Below are 23497 nucleotides of genomic sequence, written 5' to 3' on the forward strand. Positions count from 1 at the left end.
CTTTTATCTTTGTCCTGATGTAGCATAAGCTTGTTGATATGCAAGTCCCAGCACAGATTTATCTATTTACTCAGGTTGTTTCTTAAGGGCTGATTTCAGGGAAATCAGAGGATTTCATAGCAAGAGAGTTTTATCGATATTAATTGAGCTGGATAGAATTGGTGTGTGTAAGGACATGTAGATATTTTGTAGCATTTTGTCCTAGAGGGCACCCTAAGTGCATTTTTTGCAGTTAAGAAATAAGTAATGGTTATTTATCCAGGACCACATAGTCATGTTGTTTATCAAAGGAGATATTCAGTTGACTTTTTGTTCACTCTTTGGGAGCATCTCCATAGCCATCAGAGCTCCAAAATTCATTACTGATTTCACAAGAGCGGGTACCCAGGAACTCTCCACTCTGAGGTATGTGCCCTTTCTTTAATGAGGGGAAAACAGCTGCTTTTGGCTACCGTGTCATTACATGGACAGCATGGGTCTATGGCAAAGAAATCATTTGTGAGATGAGCTCCCCTGAGGAGAGGCTAGACACTTTCTCTTCTGGAGCACGCTTTTCTAGTCTCTCTCCTTAACAATTGGCACAAAAAACACTTCATCTGAGAGTTTTATAAAAGCAATCAGTTACTTACTTAAAAATGTAGAAAGAATTACTCTTAGCTTATTAACAGCTCTGCTAGCCAGAGATGAAAAGTGCTGAATGTCTGAATAAATTGAGTCTATTCATCGCTTCATGGAGTCTATAATCCTTAGAGTGTAAAAAATTTACAAGACAGCCCCTGAATGCTGAATTTTTCATTGATTTGGATCCCACACTTATTTGAGAGACATTTGAAATCATAACCAGGCAGACACTTCTCTCCTGACTAAATGTCTGAAGAGAAATTCTGGTTATTTTAAAAGAATGTAAAATCTCATAAGCCTGTAAAATATGCTCAAGATAACTGTGACCTGAGAAAAGGAATGAGAGGAAGTTTCATGACTAGTAATGGAAGCTTTCAAATTTCTAGGGCTCCTTGGGGTCAAGGGGTATCTATGCTGGTCAGAAAGGAGCAGGGGAGAGTAACCCCATATGATCATAGGCTTGTGTAGAAGGTATGCTAGTTTCTAACTATCATAGAATCCTAAATTTCATGAGTTAATCCTATTTAATTTTGATGGATCTACTAGTGCAAGGAATAGCTGATCAATCGGACCTTTATGAAGTGCCATATGTACTGACATCGATCCATTAATGTTCATTTCCTAGCAGTTGCAGTAAGTGCAAGTAATCAAAAATGTTAAAATGCAGTTGCTTTGTTTCTTAATAGATAGTGACTTAAGAGCTTAAATACAAGAAAGAGGGTGAAAATGATGTTGTAGATGACACGTTTTAAATTAAAACCTATGAGAAAAGTTTGCTTTGCTAAGAGAAAAGGAGAAAGTGTATTGAATATATTAGGAAGATTAAAATCCCTGTTTTGACTGAACAAGCCTGCTAGATGATGAGATAACTCCAAATCCTTGTTGTGAGCAAACAATTCAGTGTCTACTACAGAGGGCTACCTATGCATGTTTGGCATGCACACTGTTTATATATAGTAGGTGGCTTCTGTAAATCTTCAAAGGAAAGCATCTGTGTGAGCAGAATAGAAAGGACTATAGGCAATTTATCAAATAGCTGGTATATATTTTAGCTGACTTCAGACAGGAACACATGAGCTTTCTGCTTGTTTCCAAGGCAGAATAAAATTGTATAATTTTAGTGGCATTGATCCTTGCAGAATAGCTTTAAATCTCCCCAATAATTTAGCTGGAGAGTCTTCACAACTAGACAGTAATTTGACTTTTCTCTCTTGATAGGAAAAAGAGGAGAGAGGAGCCGTGTTTGAAAAAACAAAACTGGGGTCTTAGCAGGCCAGATTTCTAAGCTTCAGTCTTTGCTACCCCAAACAAGCCTCCTTTCAAACCATTTGCTACAATACATTGGCCTTTCTCATTACAGCTGACCAGAACTTTTCCAGTAGAAAATTTTCTGTTGAAAGAGGTCATTTTGATGAAATAGAAATATTTAATGGGAATATGTCTGTTGTGGAGAAAAAAAAAAAACCCAACCATGAGTTCTAAAGAAATACTGGAACAGAACTTCCATTTTAAGCTGATTGATTTAATCTGAAGTAAAAATAATGATACACTGTCCTACACTGTATAAAATGTTTAAAAGGAAAACAGAATAAAACACTTTTGATGCCATCAAAATATTTCAATCAACTGCCAAGTGATTTTTAGGTTGTGTTACATGGGAGACTGAAAATTGTTCACTTTTCCTCCTTTTCAGGAAGGAAAAATATTCAACATCAGGTAAGTAAACATTGTGTACAAGCCAGCACCAACTCCTGTGCTGTTCTTGACCTGATCCTCGTCTTGTCTTATGGCAATTCATATCTCTACAAAAAAATGCAGTCCTGTGTAGTGCCCCAAGGATGGGGCTACCAGCTGATAAAAGAACCATATGTTTAGAAACTTGGGAAGACAGCAGGGCTGAGTGCATGAGCTGTTCCTGAGGGCAGAAGTATTGGATCTGTGGGTTGGGGCAGGATTGGGATATATAGGAGAGAAGCCAGAGCCATGCCGTTGCCTTCTTCCCCATGATCTGGGGAATATCAAAGGCCCTGCAGTCCCAGTGCCCTCTTTTCCTAACCTCTCCTAAAGCCTTGTGACATCCCAGGTGTCTTCTCATGAGCGCCAGACCTCTACTGGTTCCTACCTACTTGTACCTGGTGCTGCAGGGATTGGAGAGGCAGCAGTTAAGGCCATGGCTGGGCATCAGGATCTGGTGACCCACTCTTCAGTCTCACCAAAGCTTAGAATGTCACAGGAGGCAGAGCAGCTCTGTGTGACAGACATGCATGAGCATCAGCAGAAAGACGTGCTGTCTTAGTAAGTGCCAGGTTGGAGGGGATGAAGGCTACAGGGTGTTAAATGTTGGGAAAGACCAATGAGAGCATTTGGAAATGCATCCCCTGTGAGAGCCAGTGGAGAAAACCTTTCACTTAACCACTGGAATCATTTGCTGACATGCTGCAGGTTCATTGTGTCAAGGGCAGAGACGAGGGTTTAATTATTAAAGTGTGGATGATGGGAATTTATTCCCCCTTTACGTGCACATCTGGAAGCCCCTCCAGGCCCAGTCCTGGCTGAGCTGCCCTAGGCTGGCTTTGCAGTGTCTTGGGTGAGCCTCATACCCAAAGGCAGAGGACAGGCAGCCCCTCTGCCCCTTGCTCCCTCATTGGGAAACATGACCTGCAGGGAAAGTGGGCATCAGCAAATCTGGCCAGGGTCTTCCTTAATGAACGTGCCTCATGAATAAATGCACAGCACAGGCAAATAGCTAGCTGCGTGACAGTAAAACAAGCTCAAATATTGACAGAGGGAGAAGACACCCCTGAGGCAGTGTTCACTGCAAACTCTTCTCTGAATGAGCAATAGTTAAATGTTTGTCCTTGCCTCTTCTTTCAAAAGTAGGGCAAATATCTATAGAGTTCCCAGTGGGGAGGTAATCTAACTTTAACTTTTCTACAGTCAAGTAAAACACCCGAGACCTGTGTTAGGGATGCAAGCAGGTCGTCTGAATTATGATATTCAATCTGGTATTATTTTAATCTGACATGCCTCTCACGTGCTTCATTTAGATTCATCTTGACCTGAAAACTGTAATTTCAATGCCTTTATCCTTACAGGTGATTTATCTTGTTGCAGTATTTTCTTCTCCTTCAGTATAAATATTTATTTTAGTAGCGAAACCCTACCCGTGTAGCAGACCGGCACATTTCATTGTCTCGGATCTCCCGAGCACGGTTCTGGGTCCCCTTCGAGCAGCAGCAATCTCTTGCTTTTGCTCTCCCTCTTGCTAATTGTGGCGAGAAGATACCGAATTAAGACCCGCGGGAGGTGAGAGGAAACACCTCTCCTGCAGCCGCAGACTGCTCCGGATGAGGCTTTCTTACTCGTTTACAAGACAATAGCCGAAGAAATTAAAGAGAGGGGGGGAAAATGACTGATCCTACCGTATGAGATAATGGATGAGCCCGGGATGACCTGTTTTTTTCCTTGCGGTGGAGCGGTGCTGAAGACAGAGGGCACCAGCGCCCAGCCCACAGCCTTCGCCCCGCCGCCAGCGCGCCAGCTCGGGGCGGCCGGAGAGCCGCCGGTGCCGGCTGCTCCGGGCGGGCACGGAGCCACCGCCTTGCCCGGCCAGGTACGGCCCCGGGGGGACCTTCCAAGTAGGCCGCGGGGCTCAGCGGTGGGGTTGCCTCTGGGGCGGGCGAGCAGGCAGAAGGCGCTCGGGAGAGGGGCTTCGGAGCTGCCCGGGGAGCAGACTTCAGGCAGCTGTGCCTGCGGGCGTGTGTGCACACGCAGCCAGGACGGCGGCTCTCTTCGGAGCATCGCCTTCCCCGTGACCGTCTCCAGCCCTCCGCGTCGCTCGCCGGGCAGCACTCCCGCGGCCCCGGCTCCAGCCCGCCTGCCCGCCACAGGGTCGGGGGAGCGGCGGCCAGCCCGGGATGGTGCTTGCCGCGGACGCGGTCGGTGTCTCCGGGTGCGTGTGTGTGTGTGCATGCGGTGGGACCGCGGCCGCAGCGCCGGGAGAAGGGCAGAAGTTTGGGGGAAGCGCCCAGTGGTGCTGGCGGGCTGCCGAGCCGGCGGTGGCGGGGCCGGTGCAGGGACACGGGGGCACCGAGACAGAGGAGTGCCGGGACAGCGGGACAGGGGCTGGAGGGGCAAGAGGCAGCACGGGAAAAGCCGGCGGGGCTGGGGCGGGCTGCCGGGCGCTGTCCCGGGTGCTGACAGCGCCGTGGTGCAACAGGGACTCGGCGCGGCCACGCTACCAGCTCCCCGGGCGGCGGCAGCGGCGGTGGTAGCGGCAGCGGCTCCCGCGCCGCCCACCCTGTTTCCACCGCGGCGTTTCAAGCCTGCAAACCCAGCCACCGGGGTGACCGCCGGTGACCGCTCGGAGCCTGCCTGCGAAAGGCAGGCGTGCCGGTAAGGCACATCAGGACTCTGCCCACCGTTGCCTTAGTAACTAGTATGTATTTAAACCCGCTTGTATGTGTGTGTGCCTGGCAGAATTACAGTTTTGCCCCCTACACGCGGAAAAGTTAATCTGAACTGTAAAGTAATTCCTTTCTTCCTCCCCGCGCTGACCTTTAAATGACATTTCCCGTCGCCGGCGGGGCAGATTGCTCGCTCTGTCTTTTCACCCCTTTCATTGCCGAGCAAGGAAATCCCTGAGGTGCGGAAGATGACTTCAGGTAGTCAGAACGTGAGAAGTACTTGTCACCCCATTTCCCGGGCAGGGGCCGCCGGGGCCGGGTTAGGACGTTTGTCCGATGAGCGAACTCCCTTGGGAAACTTTCACACCTTCCCGGGCGGGAGGGAATGTGTGTATGCCGGCGGAAAGGTGCGGGGAACACCCGCCTCGGCTTGAAAGGCGTGGTCAGATAAGGTTAACATATACGACTATGTCAAGGCAAATAAAGACATATGTTAAAAACTTCATTTCGAGAGGTTTACCCCTCAAATTGCCCTCGGTGTTTGCGAAAGCAGTCATACCCAAGCTCTATGGGGTTGCTTTATCGAGCTCTGTTTTTACATGGCTTTCCCGATCAGCCTGCTTTAAACCCCCGTTTCTATGCCAGCAGGTTAAAAGTCAGTAGGATGGCGGCTGCCTTGGCACCTTCGAGAGCGATGCTGTAGGACTTCGCTGTGATGTTATTTGGAGCAACTCGGGCGCTGGTGGGGGGAAGCGCATGCCATTTCCTACATGTCCTTAAAGCATGTGCAGGCAAGAGGAGCCCGTGAAATTCATAACCTGGGTTTGGATGACATCGTGCAACACCATGATTGGCGTGCTGCTGGTCTTTTTCCCTGCTCTGTTCCTGGAGATGGACGTGCTGCCCAGGAGCGTCGAGCGGAAAGTGCTTCTCTCTGCAGCCTCCTCGCAGCGGTCAGTAGCTCGGATGGACGGGGATGTCATCATCGGGGCCCTCTTCTCTGTCCATCACCAGCCGCCGGCTGAGAAAGTGCCCGAGAGGAAGTGCGGGGAAATCCGGGAGCAGTACGGCATCCAGAGAGTAGAAGCCATGTTTCACACTTTGGATAAAATTAACGCTGACCCCGTCCTGCTGCCTAACATTACCCTGGGCAGCGAGATCCGAGACTCCTGCTGGCACTCCTCGGTGGCCCTGGAGCAGAGCATAGAGTTTATACGGGACTCCCTCATCTCCATCAGAGACGATCGGGACGGAGGCACCCGCTGCGTTTCCGACTCGCAGCCCCAGCCCCAGGGCAGAGTGAAAAAGCCCATCGCGGGGGTCATCGGCCCCGGCTCTAGCTCGGTCGCTATCCAAGTCCAAAACCTGCTCCAGCTCTTCGACATCCCCCAGATCGCTTACTCTGCCACCAGCATCGACCTGAGCGACAAAACGCTGTATAAATACTTCCTCAGGGTGGTCCCGTCCGACACGCTGCAAGCCAGGGCCATGCTCGACATCGTCAAGCGTTACAACTGGACCTACGTCTCCGCCGTCCATACGGAAGGTAGGTACGGGGTAGCCCGCACCTTCCTCCGGGAGCCCTCTTCCGGCCGGCCCTGGGGCGCTACGTCCTCCGCGGGGGCTCGAGGGTCACCGCCGGGAGACCTGGGAGAGCCCGGGTGCTGCCACTTAAGGGGAAAGGGGAGGAGTGCTGAGCGGACGGGGCGGACGGATTGACATAGTTTTCTCCGTAGCGAAGGCGTCCCCAGGCTCCGGGCACCGCGGCTGCAGGCAGCGATGGTGGTGGGTCAACAGCGCAGGAAAGCCTGCAAGAACTCGGGTGTCTGCGGGCGTCTTGCCCCCCTTTCTCATTCAGATACGGAGCGGTTTGTGCATGTCTCAATAAAAGCTAAGGGATGGCAGCTGGCAGCTGATCGGCTGAGCCGCGGCCGCCCCGGGAAGTTGGGCAAAGCGGAGTTAGGGCTCGGAAGGGACTCCGGATTAGCTGCGGACTGGGCGGCGTGTGAACAGGCTTTCTGGGACTGCGAGCACAGGAAAAGAAACCGGAGAATCCCCCTGCAGTCCAGGTAGCCCCAAAGCCAGGTCCCGCGGGGAGGAAAAGGCAGTGTCCAGTTTGGCAGCGGGTCCGGCCAAGCAGGCTCTTATGCAGCTTCAACAATAGTGAAAAACAGTGCTCTGTAAGTTCTGTTAGTAGTCAACAGGTTTTATCGATTTTAAATATCGAAAGACAAATATCACTAGTAAGGGTATTTTTAAAAAAGGGAATGCTGGTTTATAACCAGGCTAGGTGGACCAGCAAAAATGACAGACAGAAATAATTGTATTTGGTAGGAAGCAAAGTCTTGCGGTGTGTTATTGTGACATTCGTATGGTCCAGTTACGGTCCTCAAAATGGGAATTTTAAGCACAAAATTGCAAACTGACCGCATTATTGCTATAGTTTTGCAGCTGTTCTGTTCATCTGACTGTGTCTTTTACAAGGATTTGATTTATGATTCCCTCTGGTTCCTGAGCTGACTCCACACCTTTCATTCTCACAGAAATGACTAAGTAAAAAGAGTGAAGAACATACATATTGATGAATAAATAAACGAATCTCCAGGAAGAGATGCATACGCAATATTTAAAGATGAATTGGGTTAAACTGGACCCCTAAACCAGAAGTGCTGCAATGTGGGGTGGGGACGAGGGGAGAGTAAGAGCAGGAAGGAATGAGCTGACATTTGCAGTTCATTTATGCCCTATTCAGATGAGAAAACAAACTGCTAACAAGATTTGAACACGAGCTATTAAGATTCTCTATTGCTGGCAGATAGATTTAGATTTTGTGGAAGGCCAGGGTGAAAAATAAACATGAAAGGAGCTAATTCCTTGATGCAAATCACCATCTCTCCCTTTGAGGCACTTCGGGGAGCTCTGCTATCTCTCAGTGCCTGAGGAGCTGCCTCCAGGGACCTGCACCCTCCGTCTCTACCTCTGTCGATGTAAATTAGTAGGACTTACCTCTTTTGGAAGAGACAACAGTTTATGAAGGTTATTTATTCATTCATTTTAAAAAGATCATCATAATTTGTAATTCCAGTCGTCGAATATGAGAAATTTTGATTAAATATCCATTTTTATGAGTACGTTACTGGCTGATGAAAAGTGCTTGTTGCAAGATATTTTTATAGACTTCGAGGTAATACTTTTGAAAAGAGTGCATCAATTCTATCCTACAAGGCAACAGTCTCCTTTTAGGAAACAGCACAAGGATTTTGCAGATGGCGCACTCGAGATTCATATTTGCTTTTCAAAATTATTATAAATCCATATCTGCCATGCCTTTATTGTTGGATTCAAGCTACAGATTCCACTGGAAGTGTGTATGAAGCTTCAACTTCTGTGTTTCTTTCCAGAAAGACAAGTTATTAACCCCATTCCTATTGCTATTGGGTGTATTCAAAAGACTTTTCATTATTATTTTTTCTTTTTCTGTTAGTATTCATGAAAAGTGTTAAATTTCTGTTTTTTTTTCAAATCCCATGCATTCACTGTGAGAGATCTGCTTGCTGGTTTCCTAAAGGTGAGATCGTTTTTCAGAGACAACACAAAACCACTCTGAATAATAAGTTGTCATGAGCAGGAGCTGCTCCATCCATGCTATGTTTGGAAATATGGGGATAAAGTGTAGTTAGAAACGTTCCTCCTCCACACTTACTCATCGGCCTCTACTCTGTCTTTATGGTGGGCTGCAAAATGCTCTGGAAGGAATTCTAGGGTTGGAAAATCACTCCAGCAAGGACTGCGAGAAAGGGGAGTGTTTCTAGGAAATGCACAGCTTGACATTCAGAGGAAGTTAATTGTCTCACTTTCTGAGTACCCCAGATCCAGCCTGGCCACCTCTTGAGAACAGAAAAGGTGTTTAGGTCCTCCCCAACCTTTCGTTCTCATGGGCGTGGACAATTCTCAGCTCCCGCAGTCACCCAGCCACAAGGGGATGCAACGAGACCACTGGGCTGACTGACCTGCTGTGCAGCAGGTGTGCTCCTCAGGTGCAGCAAGTGTGCTCCTCGGTCTACACTGACCCAAGGCAGAGGCACAGAAAGAGCCTAGCAGTGATGAGCCCTTTGTCAGACAGTCTGAACCATCCAGGTCCTCTGTTTACCCTTCCTCATCTCCTATACTCTAACTGGAATTATTTGAATGCCCTGAACAATACCAGTCTTATATACTTAATTATACCTTTAATGAAAATCAGAAATAAATACCACAGAATCCAGTGCCCATGTTTCTTACCGTGAGGCTTACACATGCTGTAAGAATGAAGATAATAGTCACTCATGTAGCATGGTGTCTTTAAGTAGTCCCCAATATCCTACTTTGCATTTGATATGGAAGTTTATTCTTCATGGGTTAGTATTGGTGCTAATTAGTGCTGACGACACTTGACTATATACTATCTCATATATACAATCTACACACTAGTACATGAAGTTGCATGTAGGTATGCCATAACTGCACATTTGCACAGTTGTTTATTAAGAGGTATAAACATTACACTTGAGTAGAAACTTCTCAGCTAGTAAGATCTGTTTCCAAAGGCCCACATAGCACATTTCTCCTTTTAGGTTAAAATTGACACATAAAACCCCTCATTAAAGAAAATGAAAGGCGGGTTACTATGTTTGGTTATTTCATTCTGTATCTCAATTAGGCATAGCTGCACATCACAAGAGTGCATTTTTCTTCCAGAGTGGGCAGCAGTCATTAAATGATGTGAGAAATCTGTGCATGGGACTGTATAGTAGCTGCAAGGCATTTCCAGGGCTATTGTTTTTTTTTAAGGATTCTTTGAAGGTAGTTCAGAGTTGGAGTTCATGGTGTGTGTACATCTCAGCTCTTAGGATGGGAAGTCATTCTTACCTGGAAACCCACATAAGCAGATGCCTAACTCTGAGCCAAGGCTTCCTATGGAAATCACAGGCATCAAAAGCTCATGTGTTAAGTTGGGCAGAATCCTGAGTGTGAGAAGGGCAGAAGGAGTTACACTCACTAAGGTTTACTTTCCAAGTGAAATAGTCTGGTCTTCAGTGATTACCTCAGAGTCAAGTATTATTCTCAATTTACCAGCTAGACACTGGTTATTTGGTGAAACTGTGAAGAATTACAGGGAACACTTTATTCCTTGCCTGGAGGAGAGCCCCTGGGCTGCCTCAGGACAAGGCAAGAGGTGGCAGACATTACCTCTGCTGTTTTGATGCTGAAGGCACAGAAGGTGATCAGGTCATCTCCAGAAAATGCAGAGTGGTTGTAGGATTGCTGTAGGTTACACCAACTTCCAAAACTCACAAAACACTGACACCCTGGCTAGTAATCAGCACCGAGTCTGCAAGTCCCTCTTTTAGCTGTTCCTCTTATACATGAAGCTTGAGGGATGATGGTGTAAGAAGCCTTTTTATCACTTCATCTCCCAAATATATAAGTTCTGAATAAGAAAATATAAATACTTAATGCTTGTGCCTGGCTTTTAATTAAAATTGTTGCATATGTGTTAACCTTATGAAATGTATGTGAGATTTTTTTGATTCTGTGAAAAAATCTGAATGTGCAGAATAGATCCACTTGAGTACTGTTTGCAATTTATGGACCATTCTTATGTGTTAGTGTACACATACCCCTTTATGAACAGATTTCCATTCCAACAGATTAACATGTGGATTTTGTAGAAGCAACTTTGGAAATGGAATGATTAAGTTAATTGCACCAAATTTTGATTCTTTATGGATTAATTTTAAGGAGCACTAAGATGTTTCTGTTCTTGATCAATTTTGTCAGATTTGTATTGCCAGGCTGTTTCTTATTCTTGAGTACAAGGCTTAAAATTAACTATGATGAAGCAGATGGCACAGCTGTAAAGACTTCCAGATCAAAGTAGATAGTAGGTAGATTATCTTCACAATGATTTTTGGTAATGTGCTGTACACTCTCCACTCTAGTAACATACAGAAAACTCATAAACATGGTTATATATGTTGGAAGGAGGATGGAAGTGAGTGAATCTTGCACTTTATTGCAGATTTCACAGGAAATAAATTCTTTCAGTAGAACTCACTAAAATAGCTTTATAGAAGATAATACTTCTGTTCAAAGATAAATGGGGCAATATCCATCAAATAGCTCAAAGGAATAATTTTCATGCAATTGTGTTTAATTTCTCACGAGGTGTTCCTACAGCTGTTTCTAACAATGTTATATTATTAATTCCACAGTGTCATTTGATGATTGATATTTTCTGATAATATTATGGTCAGGCAATAGGGAACAGCAAGACCAGCTCATGTGTTTGACATTTCAGTGGTTACAAATATTTCTGTAGGTACCAACAGTTACAGAAATTCTCTTAAAGGTTAACCTCATGAAGTGTTGTGAACTGTGCCTGAAATGTATGTTCACAAATGCAAATTCCAATCAATTTTTTCCTCTATTTAACTAGCTTCACTAACGGTCCTTTTTCCATCCTTTGTGGTAGGGAAAAAAGGGAGAGACATATGTCCCATGGATGACAGAAATTAATTTGAAAACAGGTAGGGACTAGACCACTCCCTTCATTGGATGCATTAATTCCATTTATTAGAAAGTGCTGGGAGAATCATTTATATCGATTGATGTTGACAAAATTACTGTGGGTGACAAACACCAGAGAGGTCAGGAGAAATTCCTCAAAATATATTGCTTTGCAGTACTCCTAACTTAAAAATTAATATAGCTTTTCAACTGCACAACTGGCAGCTGCATGAGTTAAATCAGCTCAAAGGACTCATCGAACTTCTGTGCCTGCCTTCTCAGCAATATTGCTAGAGTTCGTATTTATCAGTCAGCACCATAAGTTCATTTCTGTTTTACTTCTATTTTTTTATTGCGTTATGCCCTTGTGTTCAGAGTTTTGTGTCCCACAATCCTTGTGAACTCTTGCAGGATTCTTGTCTCACCGAAGGCTGAATTTAAAAATGTCAAATGGTCTTGGCTTTCTGGAAAAGCTTTGTGAAAATGCCTCTAAAATATTCCTTTGAGCATATGGTTCATAATATGAAGGTACTTGTCCTTAGGTTTTGCAGACAGAAACCAAAAGCTATGTGAAGTGAAATCATACAACTAGAAGTAGTGTCACCCATTGAGAAACATCCTTCAGGGGTCTGGTGCATCAGTGAGCTGGTAACTGTAGTGGGAAACCAAAAGCATTGCACCTGCCCCATGAAATGCAGAAAAATACCAAAGTCATTGCTAACTGGTGCTCACTGACCTATGTGAAACGAAGTGAGGTTTCAGTATATTTGGTGGATGGCAGGTGTTCACAGCATAAGCTACCATCCCAGATGGCAGTAATTAACACCTGTGCTGGCAGTCTGAATGGGAGAACCAGAAACTGACTGGACATGAACTACAATAGAGTTTCACATAAAGAAACCATCCCTTCACCTATAGGTATCTAACGAATGCTTAAGGGATGTCACCAGAGGTGGGTAGAGAGAGGTGTACAGCAAATGAATGTCATCCAGCGGGTAACCAGCTAGGTTTTGCTGGCTGTTTTTTCAGACTGGAGCTTTTCCTAAGCATTATTATTATTATTATTATTATTGCTATTGTTATTATTATTATTCAGACTGGAGCTTTTCCCAAGCATCATTACTATTATTTTTATTATTATTATTTTCTTCTTCATCTTCTTTCTTTTTATTGTTATTATCATTACTACTACTACTACTATTAATGTACAGCTTAAAGAACAATTTCTAGACGTGGTTTGCTTATCAATGCAGCATAAAGTTGGCTGTTGAGAGGTGGCAGGAGTCTTGTGATCTTTGAAGCAATCATAGCTGTTGCTGCTTCTTGTTCAAAATTAAAGGAATATTAAAACTGCTGTACTAGTCCTCCAACAGTGGGTTGAATATTAAAAGAAGCAAGAGCAGGGCATGTACAGAGCATACCTTCACCACTCCAGTACTTCAGTAAATGGGGGTACCAGCTACCAATGAAACTTTCCTTTATGAATTTGTCTAACCCCTTTTTGTGCCTATTTATACTTCAGTCTCTATAGTATCATAACAATGAAGTGCAGCAGGAGGGCCAGGAGACCTCCTTGGATGGATAAGGAGCTGCTGAGGAAACTTTGAGGGAAAAAAGAGGCTTATGAAAGGTGGAAGCAAGGACAGGCGGCCTGGGAAGAATACAGGGACGTTGTCTGGGAAACTAGGGACCAGGTTAGCAAAGCTAAGGCCCAGTTAGAATTAAACTAGGCTAGGGATTTGAAAGATAACAGGAAGGGATTCTATAGGTATATTGCAAATAAAGACAGACTAGGGACATTGTAAGCCCTCTCTGGAAGCTATCAGGAGAACTGGCTACCCTGGATTTGGAGAAGGCTGAGGTTCCTAATGACTCCTTTGCCTCACTCTTCAGTGGCAAATGCTCTGACCACACCACCCAAGTCTTGGAAGGCAGATACAGGGACTGTGAGAATGAAGACCTTGGGCCCACTGTAAGAGAGGATCTGGTTCAAGACCATCTTAAGAACCTGAACATGCGCAAGTCCATGGGTCCTGATGAAATCCATCCTTGGGTCCTGAAGGAGCTGGTAAATGAGGTTGCTCAGACACTGCCCATCATATTTGAGAAATCATGGCAGTCAGGTGAAGTTCCCGAGGACTGGAAAAAGGGAAATATAACCCCCATTTTCAAGAAGGGGAAAATGGATGACCTGGGGAATTACAGACCAGTCAGTCTCACCTCTGTGCCTGGCAAAATCTTGGAGCAGATTCTCCTGGAAGGCATGCTAAGGCACATGAAAATCAACAAGGTGCTTGGTGACAGCCAGCATGGCTTCACTAAGGGGAAATCCTGCCTGACCAATTTGGTGGCCTTCTATGATGGGGCTACAGAACTGATGGACAGGGGTAGAGCAGTTGATGTCATCTACCTGGACTTGTCCAAAGAGTTTGACATGGTCCCGCATGACATCCTTGTCTCTAAATTGGAGAGACATCAATTTGAGAGGTGGACCACTCGGTGGATAAAGAACTCGCTGGATGACCGCATGCAAAGTGTTGTGGTCAATGGCTCAATGTCCAGCTGCAGACCAGAGTCCAGAGGAGGGTCATGAGGATGACCAGGGGGCTGGAGCACCTCCCATATGAAGAGAGGCTGAGAAAGTTGGGGCTGTTCAGCCTGGAGAAGAGAAAGATGCTTGGAGACCTCCTAGCAGCCTTCCAGTATCTGAAGGGGGCCTATAGGGATGCTGGGGAGGGACTCTTCATTAGGGACTGTAGTGATAGGACAAGGGGTAATGGGTTAAAACTTAAACAGGGGAAGTTTAGATTGGATATAAGGAAGAAGTTCTTTACTATAAGGGTGGTGAGGCACTGGAATGGGTTGCCTTGGAAGCTGTGAATGCTCTATCCCTGTTGGTGTTCAAGGCCGGGTTAGACAGAGCCCTGGGTGAGATGGTTTAGTGTGAGATGTCCCTTCCCATGGCAGGGGGCTTGGAACTGGATGATTTTAAGGTTGTTTCCAACCTAACTATTCTATGAGTCTATGAATTCTATAACTCAATTGTATGTTGTGTGAACAAGTGTTTCCTATTATTTGCTTAAAGCTATTCCTTGATGACTGCATTACCTTCATACATTCATACAAAGTTTCTCATTGTTTGTTAGTCCTGATTATTAATTGCTTCTAAGTCCAATATGAAATGTGGAGAAACAGAGCTATATCTGGTATTCAGAGAGGGGGTACGCCATGGTTAAACTCACTTGTGAAGTGACGATTTCAGTATTGCTCTCAGACCTTTCCCAACAAATGTCCAGTAGTCTTTTAGCTTTTAGCTGCCACCATGAACTGAGTGGATGCCATCAGAAAATACCTTAAAATTACAACGAAACCTTTCTCTTAAATGGTAAAACTTACTTCAGAGGCTGTTACACATGGGGTTTTCCTCATGTGCGTTGAAAGTAGTGTATTATTCCTGTACTTTTTCTGCAGGATATTTAGTTCCTGCACTTTGTTTCCCATTTGTTAGTGAATTATTAATCCATGATCTTCTGTTTTATACCATATTACCTGTATTTCTGTCATAGCCTTTAATAAGAAACCTCATCAAAAGCTTTCTTAAATTCCAAGTACTCCATGGTGATTGTGTAATTCTTATGGTTCCCTGCTTCAACAAAGATGTCTAATAAACTTCTGAGGTATGTATTTTCTGTGCAAAAGCTATGTTCATTCTTCCCTAATATGGCATGTTTATTTATTTGTGCATTAATACTGGTTTTGTTAAGGTTCCTACCAATTGCTTTGTGCAGAAATATCTGAAGTTTGAAAAAATCCCATGTCTTTTGTTCACTGGATTACCCTCTATGCCTCTGTACTGTCTCTTATGTTCTGCTAAAAAATGAAAACTAGTATATGAAAATATAAAATTACCCAACTTTACTGCTTCTGTCTGTTTTGGTGCTAAGGCCAGTTTAACTGGTAGTAACATACCACAGCAGAAATTTAGCTGGTATTGGGCAATTTGTTAAAGTCTATCTTACAAATTTGTTCTAAAATACATTCTATTGACACCTGGGACTACAGTTCAGTCTTATCCTACATAAGGAATGACCTTTGTATGAGAACCATTCTATCCACTTTCACAGCCAGTGCAGACTGAGAGAATTAATTTGACTTTTCTGTTATAGTTTTGTCTTCCCTATGTGATTTTTTTTTATGTAACTGGTTATCACTGAATATCAGGCAAGTTTCCCTTTTCTGGAATATTTGAAGACTGGTGGGCTATTAGATTTTATGCCTTTATGTCTCAAAATTGTTCTATCTTGTTTTATTGTGGTTTTATATTTCATTTATCAAGGTATACTCTGTTCTCTTTTCCTCATGAGGATACAATTTAGACTTTTTAAAGTATTTGCTTTATTTTTTATTTTATTTGTTTCATTTTAATAGCTTTAGGAAAATTACTTTTCTGCTTTATCATGCTGGCTTTTCTCATCCTTTTGGAGCTTTGGCTTTCAGCCTCTCATATATTTCTGAGTAGTGTTCATGTAATTTGTTAGCATTTCACTTTTTTGGCTGTTCCTTTTAATGTCCTTGAACTTAGCTTTCTCATAGTTATATAATTTATTTTGTTTTAAATTAAATATTAGTGTACTGCTTTTTCTTTTCTTTTTTTCTTAATAAATTTAACATGCAGCTTCTTTTTTTTTCTGTCCATATATGACTAAAGTTCAGGTACAATTACAGACTATTTTTTGCTTAGTTAGGTCTTGTAGCATACAAATCTAGATTAATAGTTGTAGATCAAGATTAGATCAGTAGTTGCTACTTTTGTGAGTTCAATGAGCAGATGAGTAACACACATGGAAAAGTAATCGGTACACAGTATGTGGGATCTGTCTTCATTTTCCATTATCTAACTTACAGTCTGGCAGTACTACACACAGAGCCAGGGTGTGTTAATAGTGTTTTGTGGCACAAGGGGTGCTTTTTAATGAAAAGCACAGTGCATCACAAGCTGTCCTTTCCTCTTGTGACATGCCACTGACTAGATGGTTTGTATCAACCAGCGTGACAGATATTTTTCTGAAAAGTTATATTGTTTGTTGCAAAATGCCATGGTTTGTTGCAAAATACCATTTCCATTTGTATTCGCTCTTGAATATTTATAAACAAATGAATTTGTTAAAGTATATTTGAATTATATTAACAGAGAACAATGACTTGTAAATCCCTTTGAAATTTGATAGAACTGTGGTAAGGATAGGCATTTGACAGTTCTGGTAGACAAAGAAAAGAGTGTCATGTCCCACACTGGTGCAGAGAGCAAGTGTAGCTGTAAGCATCTTGATCCAATGCTCACTGAAGTTAGTTGGCAGTCCTCCGTTGAGTCCAGTGGATCCTGGATGGGGATCAGCATGGTCGTCAGATGTTATCTTTTCAGGTTATGGGACTGGCATTCCTCAGAAAGCATGAAAAATCCACAGGGCTTGTGAATCCCACAGCTAGAAGAATCTCATAGTCAATTGAAAGTAGTGTAAAACAGTGTGAAGGCAAACTGTGTTTGTTGGATTTGCATAGATATTAGAGGGTATTCATACACATAATTTTTTCCTTCCAACTAGAAGAAGGCTGAATCTAGTTCACTTCTTCCCATGCAAATTCCCCAGTGAATTTAACTCTTGCTTCTCTCTGGAAATAATTTGAGGAGCAAACTTCTTAAATTCAGTCACAATTTGCATTTTTTTGACCAGCAACTTTCATCCTTATTCATCTGTGGATGCAGATGGATTTATACAAGCTTGTAATTTCCCAAACATTTCAAACAAAACTCATCCTGGCAAAGAACAATAAGAACCAGGCATGAATATCACTGAAGTGACAGCTATTTAAAATCTGAATAAGTGTTCATAAATACTTTCTTAAAATGTCTGGCCAGGCTCCATTGAACACTGAATGTCTCCTTCTCTGTGGAGTCAACTATAAAAGATAAATTTGTAATTAATTGTCAGGAAGTGAGAAAACCTTTCATGCTTATTTATATAAGCCTTTCTAACCCACATGGTGCTGTGGAGAGGCTTTAGCAAATGGAAATTTGGCATCTAGATCATCATGCTGGGTATTGAAAGATGGTGATCCTCCTAGTGAGAATGTATTTCTCTGAATGAAAGCTCTGCATGTGTAAATCTCAGTCTTTTGCCTTTGCAGCAAATATGCGGATGTGTGTATTGACAGTACTATAAAGGAATGTTATTTTATTAGCATTGCTAAAACTGGTAGGATGATTTGAGAGACTGGAAAGTTAAAATTCACTCCTACTGAACTGTTCAGAATGGATTCAAGAAGTGGGCTGACAGCATTCTCTCAGAGGATATCCTTATTTGCCAGGACATATTTCCTTGGAAGGATAAACTCATATTTAGGATCAGATTAAAAACTCTACAGCTATATGAAGCAAAATTCTGAGCTGGGGCAGTTGCTTTGCTGGAACAAAAGTTGAAAGGGGGGAATGAACTAGGCAGCAGCCCTAGCAACCTGGGTATCACTTAGTCCTTTCTTGTTCCTTTCCCCAGGGCATAACATTTGTCGTCCTCAGGGATCACTGCCTTCCTGGTAAATAGGCTTAGCCTTCCTCTAATACCTGCCTGATTCAAGCCACTGTCAAGTTTGACCAGGACTCTGACACTGGACAGATCAGGCTGTGCATCCTAAGTGACACAATGCCAGTCACTCAGAGCCTGAATTTCTCCTTCTTCCCACAAACTGCCACCGGTAGGTGAAATCATGAGAATGACAGGAAGATATTCCAGGAGCTCCTTCTGGATTTGTCACTGACCTTAGAAAGAGATGGCCAATATTCTGTCAAGCACATGCCCCTACCAATACCTATAATGGTGTCCCCCATTATTGGCACCCTACAAAAGGGAAGGATAAAGATGTAGTAAAGGTCCAAGCCTGCAGCATGAGGACAATAAAGTGCAAACCCAATGTTATGAAGTTGAGTGAAGCAATGAATATTGATTTCAGTGTATTATGGAACAATTAAAAATGGACAGCGTTGAGGTACGCCAAAAATCCAAAGGCAAAAGACAAATGAGCTATGCCAGGCAGCTCTGGCTGCCAAGACAGCAATCCTCAGAAGAGTAATAATGTGATGCTTCAGGATTCAGCTGAAAAAAAAAGGAAATTAAATTAAAACCAATCAGTGTGACTCTATGGAAAATGGGTCTTCCCAAAGAAACCTGATTTTATTCCTTGATAAAAGTGCAAACTTGGTAGCTGCAGATAACAGTGTGGATGAAATATCTTGGATTTCTGTGAGGCACTGAATTACTATTACAGCATATTTTTATCAAAAAAGCACTGTGCAATGTCAGAAAAACAGATGTCTCATAAATTAAAACTCATCACACTGACCTCAGCAAATAGAAAGTGACCATCAAATGAGATTATGTCTACTGCATTGCACAGAGCTTGACAAGTGGTCTAATGCCACACTGTCTTAATCAATGATATAAAAAGCATAACTGCTGACAAGATATGCATATTTATGAAATGGCAATTAATGAAAAGGGAAGATTCCAATCTCTTAGGAAGCTAGGCCCAATCTAAGAAAATGTATGTTAATACATTTAGCTGTTAACCATAAATACAAGAACAAAGCACATGTTCAAACTTATATAGGAGAATTTTGTCCCTAAAAGAAGTCCTAAGTATACTATATGGCTATAGAGAAGCTGCATCAAAGACAGCCCCAACCCAAAATACAAAAACCTAATGTTATCCTTGAGAGAGTGGGAATTTTACTTCAGTAAATTATTAGCATTAATTTTGCTATTCTTTCTTCAGTTGTTGTTAAGATTAAAAAAACAAAAGTTTAAATATTGAAAAGAGGGATGAAGCTCTAAATTATTTGAGGGCTGAAAAAAATGCCTTATAGCAGGAATCTAAACCATCTTAGTTTATCTGGTTTGTCAAAGAGATACAGCTTGATTTATCAAAAAATGTTTCATTTCCTCCAAGTAAACAAAAGCAGTAGGAACTGCAGGGCTCTGTATCCTAATGGTTAAATGCATAGCAAGCACCAATTGCTGGTAAGCCAATTAGAAAAAAAAGACAAGTATTTTTACTTGTGATAGTGATTAACCACTGGGACAAATGAGCTTTCAGACTTTTGATGTTGCCTAATCAAAATTGGCTGCAGATGTTCCAGAAAAGTTTCACTTAACATGCAAGCCACTGGACACAGCACAGTGGGGTCTGGACTGAATGTATGGACTGGCATAAACAGGCGGTCAGATAGGAAGGGCTGACAGTTCTTCCTGACATTAAGTCTTATTGATTTATGGATAGTTTTGATTATGTAAGGAGGCAGGACAAAAAGTTTGATTTAAAGAGTAGCTTAATGTTCATGTGTTAACTCATCTGCTCAGCTGCTTCAGAAAATTCAAAGTATCCTATGTTGTTGATACTGATTGTAGAGGAAGAGAAACTCAGTGCAAAATAATTCCCTCAGTCACATTCAGTCCACTGTTGCAGTTTACATGTATAATTTTAAGTCAGTATTTGTTCCCTTACCAGCAATTGGTGCTTGTTATGCATTTTACCATTATGTTACAGAGCCCTTTAATTCCTATTTTGGTTTGCTTGGGGGAAATTTTCAGTTTCATGCGGGTTTTATACTACACTTATTTGCTTACTTGTGACATAAATGTCAGCCCCTGTGACTGAAGAAAAGAGCAAGTTTTCCAGAAGGATGCAGTGACATTTTTCTATAGTCTCATTAATTAGAATGCTACTTTGTACATAAAATGATATAGTTCATCTGACAGTCCATGCAAAATAAATAATAAAAATGCCACTATAGAGAAAAAAAGAAGTTGGTAGCTTGGGTAATCAACATTTTTGCTCAGCAGTTTTTCTAGAGGGGAATTAAGTGGTGAATTTTGTGAATATTTGTTTTGATTTTAACAGAGGAATATGGGCATCAATATTTTCTGGTTGATTGAGAAACAATCAGTATGTTATAGATGCTCTCCCTTCATTCAATGAACTTCTTAACATCCTTTTACGAGAAACTTAAGAGTATTGCCATGTTTGAAAACTTGTTGACCTTGTCACACCTACTTGTGCCTTTTCTATGGAGCCCAAATACATGGTGAATAACACATTCCACTTTTATCACAGCTGTAGTGTTGCCTGCAAAGTATGAAGCAGAAATGTGCTGGTACCACAAATATCTGAAGTCACATCACTGCTTTTTATAGTTCATATCCTGAGAACATACATATAATAAAATACTCTTTAAAATTCTGGAAATACATCTGTATTTACATTCAGAACCATGATGTGGCTTTAATGAAGTCAATGGGATTGAAATTTAACCACACATCTGACCCTATGGAAAGATCCGTTAAGGTGTATAATACTCTTGCTTGATCCCAAGAGGCTTGTGGACGCTAGTTGCTTGATCCCAAGAGGCATGTGGACGCTAGTAAAAGTAAATAACTTTAAGCACTTGAATTGTAGAGAGCAAGAATTAATTGCACACTTACAGGACACGGTTTCTGGAGACTGCACAGATCACAGCACTGCCCAGTGCTTTACAAGATTAAGGACAATGTGCTTATCTGATCTTAAAAAAAAAGCATTCTACCAATAAAACTAACATTTGTAAATCTTGCAAAGGTCTGTGTAGTGCAAAAGGGTAGGGGGAAACCAAACAGCCTTAGAACTGTGCATATCAGAGGAATATGAAAACTAATGGGTGGGTTAACTAAAGAAAGGCTGCAGCACAATGGAGAAAAAGGGCAGGATTTTGGAGGTGCTCCGTTGAAGAGACAAGTAAAAGTTAATTGCCCCTTTGTGTCCTAATTTAAAGTGGAGCTCTGAAATAACTGATTAGACTGGCTATCTTCTATAATTTAGTGAATAGATCAAGGTAAGTATTGTATATTCATTGTATTTGCTGAAAATACATTGTATTTGCCCATATAAGAATTAGGATGTACTTTTAGGTATTTCATTTGTTTTGCTTTTATTATTCATTTGCTACAAACTGGATTACACTAGGGTAAATGTCACCTGGATTATTTTCCTCTCTCTTTTTCAATGAACAATTTTAGAGTGCCAATTTGTATGTGCTTAAATTCACAAGCTCAGACGATTCTTTTATCATAATCCACGCAGGAAAATAATACACAAAACAGAAAAAGAAAGGAGCTACTTCTGTGTCTCCATCACACAAAGACTTCTCATGTAGAAGGCTGCTGGCTTTTTGGTGCTGCCAACCTCCTTATACTGGTACAATCTTTAACTTCCAAGGAAGCTATCTTAAATGGTCTAACCTCTAACAAATACTAGCTTAAATTTCAGAATGCGCTATATTTTGAGAAACAGAAATTTAAAGAAACCCTACTAATTACAGCTCATATTCAGAATAACTGATACGTATGCTTCATTGCTCTGCAGGCAGGTTTCATTGTGCAGCCAGGAGAACACAGAAGGTGACAGGGAGTTTCCATGAAACAGCACTGGGCTGCCTTGATTTGGGGTGAAATTTGTTGAAATGAAAAGATTCTTGTGGAGTAATTTGGGTTTTGCTGATCAGCACCTTCCAAAGGGAGAAACATCTTACAGGAACCTTCTAACTGCTCTGCTTTTAACTCTGGGTCTTTGTAGTCATCACAATCAGATCACAATTAGCCTTTTATTATTGTAAGTTATTTTAATCTAAAAATAGAGTTCACTTTCAACTCATTCCATTGATGTCAATGGAAGATTTGCTGCTTATTTTTGTAGGAAGAAGTTTTGGGTATAATTATTACGCAATTTCAATGCAAATGTACATGCATAGGAGGAAAATGTGCTTATATATGAAGAAAGAGGCTTATAAAACAGGGGAGCTGAGGGAAAGCCTGTACATCCTCCTAATAGAAAAAATATTTCTTCAGTTTGCCTTATTTTTTATGTAGAAAGGTTTCAGAAGTACATTCGGAAAATGTAAATCTTTATAAAGAATTGCTTCATGGTAATGTGCATTTGAATTTCAGTCTCAGAGAAACTTGGCTTTATTTTTGTGATGACAAAGGGCATTGCTATGTAGAATAAAGGAAAAAGGATGTTCTCCATACATTTTAATGAACAAGACGGTGGTGATGATGCACACCTTCAAGCACAGATGTTTTACCCTTAATTTCTGCAACTTTGACTTTATTCGGAGAATTTAAGTTCTGCATAAATCAAGGAGTTGTGTTTCACTGCTTAATTAGGAATAGACCTAGTAGACAAAAGGGATCTAAATATGTTTCAAAGTTACATGCAGAAGACAAACAAAAATAATGGGGATGTTTTACTTTAATCCTGCCTTACATCGAAATTGTGATTGGCTACAACTCAGCTGTAAAGATAAATAATTCCTTTATTTAGTATGGAAAAAAAGTGCTTTGGACAACTGAAAATAAATTATTTCAACATTAAAAAAATATTTTATTGTGGGGCACTCTTAGTAAGATCTAAGGAGGGAAACACAATGGTGGTTCCTATTTTACGTCTTATCTCACTGATCACACTGACTGGAAGAGATTCCGGATTGACTTTTCCTCTGAGAAGATGGGAATAACATTTTGTGAAGTATTGGTCTGAAATATTACAGTTGTATTTTGCAAGGACTTTTTATGTGTTCATTGTTCCAGGTGGTGGGTTGGCCCTGCCCAGAACAACCATTCACACAGCTACTCTCTCACTCCTCCCCATTCTGTACCAATGGGACAAGAAGAGAAAATAGGAAGAGCAAGAGCAAGAAAACTTTTGTGTTGAGATAAAGATAGCTTAATAGATCAGGGAGAGAGGGGAAACCAAGTAAAACAGCAGAAACTTTTCACCGCATCTGATAGGCAGACCTATTCCCAGTCAGTCTCCAAACAATGGTCCCCTTGGAAGCC

General features: G+C 42.1%; 1 protein-coding gene across 8 annotated transcripts in view; it reads left to right on the plus strand.

Annotated features, from left to right (window-relative positions):
• The first annotated feature begins 3467 nt into the window (after nucleotides 1-3467).
• The window catches only part of GRM1 (glutamate metabotropic receptor 1), a 177611-nt gene continuing 157581 nt past the window's right edge, over nucleotides 3468-23497 (plus strand). For 2 of the 8 annotated variants that reach the window (XM_062641942.1, XM_062641943.1), the window contains exons 1-2: nucleotides 3469-4234; nucleotides 5673-6573. In XM_062641942.1, coding sequence (XP_062497926.1) covers nucleotides 5811-6573 — 763 coding nt within the window. In that variant the 5' untranslated portion in view covers nucleotides 3469-4234; nucleotides 5673-5810. Of the gene's footprint in view, nucleotides 4235-4259; nucleotides 4560-5672; nucleotides 6574-23497 lie in introns of those variants that run through there. The other 6 variants (XM_062641947.1, XM_062641946.1, XM_062641944.1 and 3 more) reach the window with 5 other exon arrangements.

This window comes from Pezoporus occidentalis, unplaced genomic scaffold, assembly GCF_034315485.1.
Source record: "Pezoporus occidentalis ecotype Australia unplaced genomic scaffold, CSIRO_AGI_Poc_V1 ctg7, whole genome shotgun sequence".
Lineage (NCBI taxonomy): Eukaryota > Metazoa > Chordata > Aves > Psittaciformes > Psittacidae > Pezoporus > Pezoporus occidentalis.